This window comes from Cyprinus carpio, chromosome B7, assembly GCF_018340385.1.
Source record: "Cyprinus carpio isolate SPL01 chromosome B7, ASM1834038v1, whole genome shotgun sequence".
NCBI lineage: Eukaryota > Metazoa > Chordata > Actinopteri > Cypriniformes > Cyprinidae > Cyprinus > Cyprinus carpio.
The window spans coordinates 20,552,771-20,560,160 of NC_056603.1; the positions used below are offsets into that span (position 1 = coordinate 20,552,771).

Sequence of the window (7,390 nt, forward strand, 5' to 3'; positions counted from 1 at the left end):
TTTTATTTTTATTTTTTTTGGGGTTATACTTTTCATCATGTTAATACGATATTAAGCATGCCGAGTCATTTGCCTGCTCCATAGGGAAATAGTGTAAGATAAACGGAAAATGTTTTTCTCTGTAGTTTTGAAGCAGCCCAGTCATTACTTTACAAGTTAAGTGGGTGCTTAAAGATCCCCAGGGACGCTAGTTCGAGCAATTGACTGATCAACATCAAAACACTTGATGCCCGATACATGGTATGGATGCTCCCGCGTGACCTCGTTGTTAACTCAGAACCGAATGATGATGATGAACCTGCTCGCGCGCGGAGACAAAGCTGCATTCATAACCAATTCCTGCTTCTATGAGCCTGAACAGTAACAAAGTGTTTGATGCCAATTCCGATTAAATACTGACAATGTTAAACTGATGCACCCTTTTTTTTTCACAGTCCATTCACGTCCGCGTCTGAATTTATGACCTTTTAACAACGTCCCGGGTTTAGGCATGGAGTCAAGAGGATAAACTGAACTGTATAAAGCTGTAGGGATTCATTTATAAACGGAAATCATTAAACAAAAATGAGAAAATGATTTCAGAGAAAATATTTTATAAATAACAACATGACATTTATTCACAGTTTCTTGATATAAACATAGCACACTCCTCAGGAGCACAGTATCGCACCTCATTTATTGTTAATAGCTAAATAAAAGTAAAAAGACTGACAGTATATTTTACACCAGCTTCCAAAAAAGTAAATCACATAACATTAAGCATATAACCACAGAGAAATAAATGTAACACACAACAGAACCTTGAGAGGACACATGGTAACAGATAAATGAAGATGGATAATCAAACAATAAATAGATAAATAGAATTACTAAACTACGATTGCCAATGCAAACATAAGAAATCACAATTTATTCCCATACATACACAAAACATTGCATAAAGTTATTGACACCATCAAATCATATTGTGCAAAATTATGGCTGCCTCCAATTTTCACAGTTCCAGAAAGAGCACACATATTCATCGCGCTACTATTTCAAGTGTCTGCTGCCATGGGCTTATAGTTCTTCATTGACTCCGTTCCATAGTGCATAATGTAGATCATAAAAATGTCCCCGTGTTTATTGGCATTCCTCAGTCCTAATTCAGAGGGAGAAGGGAAATGTATGAGAATAAGGCAATATTGTGAAAGTAAGGCTAGGTGAAAATGACAGGTAATATTAGATAACTGTGTGATGAAATCGTGACACAGAATTACAGAACACAGAGGACATGTATTTCTCATTACCTCAAATCAAACACACAAACAGATGCCAAATAGAAAGAGACATTGCTGTTTTTTTTTTTTTTTTAGTTGTGCAATATAGCTGAAATAGCCATCCAATCCAATAATGTTTATCAGTTTAGCCGATGGCTGCACAGCACAAATGTTTACTGTTATCAAAGATACTTCACTAGAGAGTATGTGTAATGGCATTACTTGAATGCAGACTGTGGGGGACAGATATTATGTAATCCTACAAGACTGGATTTCTTTCTTTTTATTTTTCAAATAACCTGTAACCATACACAGTAGTTTGCAGATACATTTACATATTTTCTTACATATTAAGTATGCAATGTATTAATGTCAATTTCATTCTGGTCATTATGTGAGAGATAGCAGTTATATACAAACACCACCAAAACGTGTTCAATAAATTCATATTCATTCATTAAATGCATTAATGTGTGTATATGCATATTCACTCATGCTCACCTGCCTCACCTCTTCATCACAGGTCTGAATGCAGTGGTTTTGGCATCCTGGATTGTTGGACATGTGTCGTTGAGCTCACTGGATTCTGTCTCTGTCTTTCCTGCACTGGCGAAGCCTGTACACAAACACAAGAAATCACAACTGTCAGTAAACTACACAAAAAATGCTCAAATGAACACCAACGTTGTATTTAATATCCTTCATTTTGCATATCTATATGTAATTAGTTTGAAAAAATAAGGTATTTTGAATAATTGAAATATTACACTGGAAGCTAACTAGCATTTAGAATTACAAACAGCTGATAACCTTGTGAAACTTTATGATTGTTACTTGGACTTGTTCTATAGCTCTGTAGACATAGAAAGGCTGTACCTTCCATTGAGGAATACTGGCAGGATTCTGTCAGTCCAGGATAGGATGAAGAGTGAATCTGGAGGGACTTGTAGCTCCCACTACTGTATGCCTTGTGTATCCCCTGCAGTCCTTCTGGGTAAAGGCTTTCCGTATTGCTGAGGCTGGTAGGGTCCTGAAGGCCCTTCAGCTCCCCACACTGCACTCCTCTGATTGTGGGCAACCTGACTCCCTGCATCTGACAGTCCACAGGCCCAGTCCGTACATCTCCACCATGCTGCGTGCCTAATACAACCCCTGTGGCGGCTGTACGTGCCAGCGACCAGATCCGAGGCTTCTCCGATGCCTCAAAATGAGAGAGTGCCACAGTGTTGATAGAACTGGACTGAGGTGAGGGCTGTTGCTGCTGTGGTTTGGAGCTCAGATGATCCAGGTAGTCAGGGTTCAGAGCCCCCAGACTCTTTAGACCACAATGAAAAGATGGGAAGTTCGAGTGGAGAGGAAGGTCAGGGTTACAGTCTCTCTTTGGAGGGGAGGAAGTCGAGAGGTCATCCTGACCTGATTTCTCACAGTCACTGTCCAGCCTGTCACAGTCTTCGTCCTCTATGTCATCCAGGTCACTGAACTGCAGGTCCCGCTCATCCTTACTGTCTTTGGAGTCTGTGCAAGAGCAGTGAGAGATACTGAGTGGGCACTCAAATGCATTTACAAACAGTCTAATGCTTTTTTCTTTTAATTTACAGAATTGAATTTAGCTGAGAAGTGTTATGTGGTACCTTTGGTAATACTGTCTGGGTCACTCTTATTGAGGTCTTCCTTTCTGTCATCGCCGGCTTTGTTTTTGGGGGACCAGGTCATCTTGTTCTCTTTTTTTAGTCTCCTTCTAGCATTGGCAAACCAGGTAGACACTTGCGTGAGAGTCATTTTGGTGATAATGGCCAGCATGATCTTCTCACCCTTTGTAGGATATGGGTTCTTCCGATGTTCATAAAGCCATGTTTTAAGAGTGCTTGTTGTCTCCCGTGTGGCATTTTTTCTCCGGGTTGACCCATTAAAATCAACTGTCCCATACCTGAATCAAATTAAAATGTGACATCTTTAAAATGGTTAACAGAATGTGTATTTGAAGCAATAAATATTATTTATCAAAATACCATATTAGAGGCGGGACAGATAAAAGGCTCACCTGTCATACTGGTACTGTCCCAGTGAGTGGTCATATGGATAGTAGGCAGCAGGCTGGGTTATAGCGCCATGAAGACTGCCTGACCCCTCTTTGATTTCATATTGTGGGTTCTAGAGATGAATAAATAACATTAATAATAATAATAATAATAATAATAATAAACTTTAAATTTTAAAATAGCTGTCATATTACTGGCACTGAGCTAAGCACATTTACTATTTAGAAACAGTACTTTATCTCTTTACTATCCCTAAATTATAACTTTGTTTTATCACTTAGCCTACATGCTATATACACACATTTCTGTTTATTTATTGCAAATTAAACCAAGTAAGCCCTTTTACAACAAGCAAGACGACTATGTCGCTTCATTCTATGTTTATTTCTTTTGATTATTCAAAGTTATTTCACCCGACAGCTAGACAGCATGGTCCTCTTACCAAGACAAAATAATCAATAACAAGCCGTGACTTGAATGAGTCAATCGATGGAACGGAGGATCCGCGCTATATCTGATGAGAGGGCTACACGTACCAGGCTGGAGTAGATGGCAGAGGGGTCGGCGCTGTACGGAAAGTAATTGGCGTAGTTCTGACCGGCTGCGGCCGCTGCTGCTGCGTAGGGAGAGCCGTACATCCCGAGCGCGGCGTTGAGCTCGGTCCGCGTACTAGCCAGCAGCCGGTTCTCATAGGAGGGGCAGCAGAAGGAGGCTGCGGTCTGAGACGCGCTCGATCCTTCCGTCACCGACCTGGAAATCGAATCGCAGCAAGTCGTACTGGGGTTTGCCGACACGAAAAACTGCATGAAGAAAAATGAAAATTGTGGATAGACATGTCAGTTTATATTGGCGTTACAAAGCATGTGCACAGTTTCCTTAGTAGGCTAAAACATAAAAATGAGGTAAGGTGAAGTTAAGAAGCTTTGTGTAGAACTGGATTTGCTTGAAACCGCTTGTATTTTATTCTCATGCATGCATTTTATTCAATAGGTGAACTTGAATTTGACTTAATTGAGACTTAAAGGATTGAAATATCACATAACATTTACTTAAAAATAGGCGAATATTGTTTTTTGTGAGTTGTTTTATACGTTCGGCGTAAAAACCTGTTTCTGTCAAAGCTGAAAGTAAAACTTTCTGTTAAGTTTTGCTTCAGGGCAACAAAGTTAACCAGCAGCAAGCGCGGCGTCTTTTAACAACATAGACGTCCTTTTTAACATTAAAGTACAAATATAATTGATTGTAAGTTTTGTTGTCTGAATTATCCATCCGTTATCTGTTAATGTATAATTAGTTTATACACACAGACGACAAAGGCTACCGGCAAAGGGAGGAGTCTCGCTCTCACTCTGAACAATTACACTGTAAAGGTAATTTACACGTTTACAACAACACGTGAGGTCATTTATAATTCAAATAACCCATTACTATAAATATTGACAAACCCCACGATATCGCCTAACTTTACTTTAGGACTTAGTGACAGAACAATCTGATGCTACCTAGTGTTAGTTACTGAGGTCCAAAGATTATGACAGATTGTGGGGGAAAAAAACATTGCGCGCGCGCTAATTAAGAATCTACACGAGAAAGAAAGAAAGAAAAAAAAAATTCATGCTTACCTGAGAAGTTGCATTGTAAGGATATCCAAACTGAGAGAAAGACATAGCTGCTTCTTTTGTTACCATAAGCAATATTCTTCTCCTGCTGATCGATTGAAACCAAATCTACTTCAAATCCACCGTCTTACACACATTTCCACACTCGGCCTTTCGCTCAATAATAAATGACTGCACTTAACTGGGAAGCACTGAGGATGTTTACGCCAGCTCTAGTTTTATATGTATAGATAATCCCCTTAAGGAAATGAGAAATTAGAGTTAAGCTTCATCAAGTACAAAATATTGTTGTTAAACAGCTGTAGAAAGCTTAAAGGATAACGTAAGACTTGCAAGATATGAACTTGTGGTTGTGCTATTATTTGTGCCTCTATAGTTCTTTAGAATTCATCCATGCACGGGTATCAGTGTGACGTCATTCTAATCCCGGGACGGCGAGGATAGAATGATGTCTTTGCCAATCACGTCATGCTTCGCGCTTTTCTTGAGGTGTGTTTTGCACACCCCTGTCCCCTCTGTTTTTTCCTTTTCTTTTTAAACATTAGTGTAGCTATTCCAAGACTTAGAGCGCAAAAAGTATTACGGGGTTTGCTAAAAGCGATAGAATGAATAAACAATAAATCATTCTTCATTTTTTTAATAATACTCTATATATATATATATATATATATATATATATATATATATATTATATATATATATATATATATATATATATATATATAAATAATTATTTTTAATAAGAATTAATAAGCATCCACCTTGATTGAGAATGTTTTAAATATTCATTACAAAATGAGGTTGTAATGCCAAATAGCGTTTTATTACCTATTATCTGTGCTCTCATAAATATCCATGTCAATATTTTATTCAAGTACAATAATTTCAAGTTCATAAAGATAGTATATCACTATTTAAGATGTAATCATATTATTTTATATAAAATATCTAGCAATATATTTATCTGTCGATTCCTCTCTTTTTTATTATTATTATTATTACATATCAGACACTACCCCGTTGATGAGCAAATGAACTGAGGAGGGATCTGCAGGACCCTTGCTCGCATCTGTCTGACCGATCAGAGGTCCGACCTGATGTTAATTGCGATGATGTTTCCATCTCTCTCTATTAGAGAGAGGGCCAGTCCCGGCAGACGTGAAAAGAACCTCTGGCAGGTCAACAGAAAACTGATTGATGCGTATCTCGGGACCTACGCGACCATTACGAGAAATGCGTAATTGCATCAATTAACAAATGGATATGGCCTTGTTTAACCAGCGAGTTACACCGTGAAAATATGCCTTTGAGGTGAAATTAGACGATCAGAATGGAACTGAGAGAGAGAGAGAGAGAGAGAGAGAGAGAGAGAAATTAGCTGAATCTCTCAAGTCTAATTATACGGCAGTAGTGGGAGGCGACGGGAACAGCATTCTAATTGAAGGATGCGTACTTGAAAGGGATGGTAGAAATAACGCTCCCTCACTTGGAATAAGTCTGGATAAAGGGTAATACATGCATTTTTATTAAATGATTTAGACAATATAATTAGAAGTCTCCCTTTACACTCTCTCCCTTTACACTCTCTCTCGTACACAAACAGGCACTGAGCAAATGATGGCTATAGTAGTCCTAAACCCAACTATCTCATAAACCTTTTTAGCACTTTAGATTTTCATGAAGACGTGTTTATCATTAGGTTGTATCAGTTAACTGGTAGCCCAAATAAATTTTTATTTGATTCCAACCCTATGGGAACATGTGGTCCTAACAATGAAGGCAAGTTAGCCAGTGAAATACTAATTTAATTAACTGTGTGAATATCAAAAATAAAAGAACCGAATGTAGTGCTCGAACATCATCATCCCTCACGCGCAGCAGTCACAGCATTCACGCGGTCACTGCCAAGCGCGTAGCAGTCTGCGACGATCCACTCTCATTTTATCATTTCCAGGGACAATATATGAGGAATAGTTCAATAACCTTGCGATGAGAACCTTGTCCACAATGATGTCTTTGCGATTACAAGCTCACTCTTCGAGAGGCGCCAGAGAGCTGCGAGTAAGTGAACGGCCCTGATGGAGCTGCTGTGATGGCGGGAGCGCGCAGGCCCATCAAGTGCCACGTTCAGTTCAAGTCACCGCAGTCTTACCAAGCATTTGGAAACAGAGAAGTATAAATGGGAACATTTTTGCAGATAAGTTTTATTCTTATGAAGGAGATGAACTATCAATTAAAGGGATTCTTCACCCAAAAATATACACCAAAAACTTGTGTCATCATTTACTCACTCTTATGTCGTCCCAAACCTGTATGACTTTCTTTCTTCTGCAGAAAACAAACACACAAAAGACAAAATCCTGTTGGGAACCAGACTGTATTGGTGAACTTCAAAAAGTCATACAAATTTGGAATGACATGGGTGAGCAAATGACTACAGAATTTTCATTTTTGGGTGATCTCTTTAACCTTT

The 7,390-nt window shown here is 38.7% G+C and overlaps 1 protein-coding gene across 2 annotated transcripts; it reads right to left on the minus strand.

Annotated features, from left to right (window-relative positions):
* Nucleotides 1-629: 629 nt before the first annotated feature.
* On the minus strand, nt 630-5,445 carry LOC109073196 (iroquois-class homeodomain protein IRX-6-like). 2 transcript variants are annotated; one of them, XM_042727865.1, is made up of 7 exons: nt 4,921-5,445; nt 3,835-4,098; nt 3,301-3,410; nt 2,891-3,186; nt 2,136-2,774; nt 1,770-1,875; nt 630-1,141 (listed from the first exon to the last, which is right to left on the minus strand). In XM_042727865.1, the coding sequence occupies exons 1-7, from the start codon at nt 4,984-4,986 to the stop codon at nt 1,123-1,125; spliced, it is 1,500 nt and encodes a 499-aa protein (XP_042583799.1). In that variant the 5' UTR covers nt 4,987-5,445; the 3' UTR covers nt 630-1,122. The 2 variants fall into 2 exon arrangements, with proteins under 2 accessions (XP_042583799.1, XP_042583800.1); XM_042727866.1 differs by having other exon boundaries at nt 1,761-1,875; nt 4,921-5,444.
* Nucleotides 5,446-7,390: the final 1,945 nt, after the last annotated feature.

Coding starts and splice junctions, on each gene's coding strand:
- LOC109073196 (XM_042727865.1), bottom strand. CDS start 4,986: ATGGTAACAAAAGAAGCAGCTATGTCTTTCTCTCAGTTTGGATATCCT. Junction 4,099..4,920: donor CTTACAATGCAACTTCTCAG/GTAAGCATGAAT, acceptor TTCTTCATGCAG/TTTTTCGTGTCGGCAAACCC. Junction 2,775..2,890: donor CCCAGACAGTATTACCAAAG/GTACCACATAAC, acceptor GCTCTTGCACAG/ACTCCAAAGACAGTAAGGAT.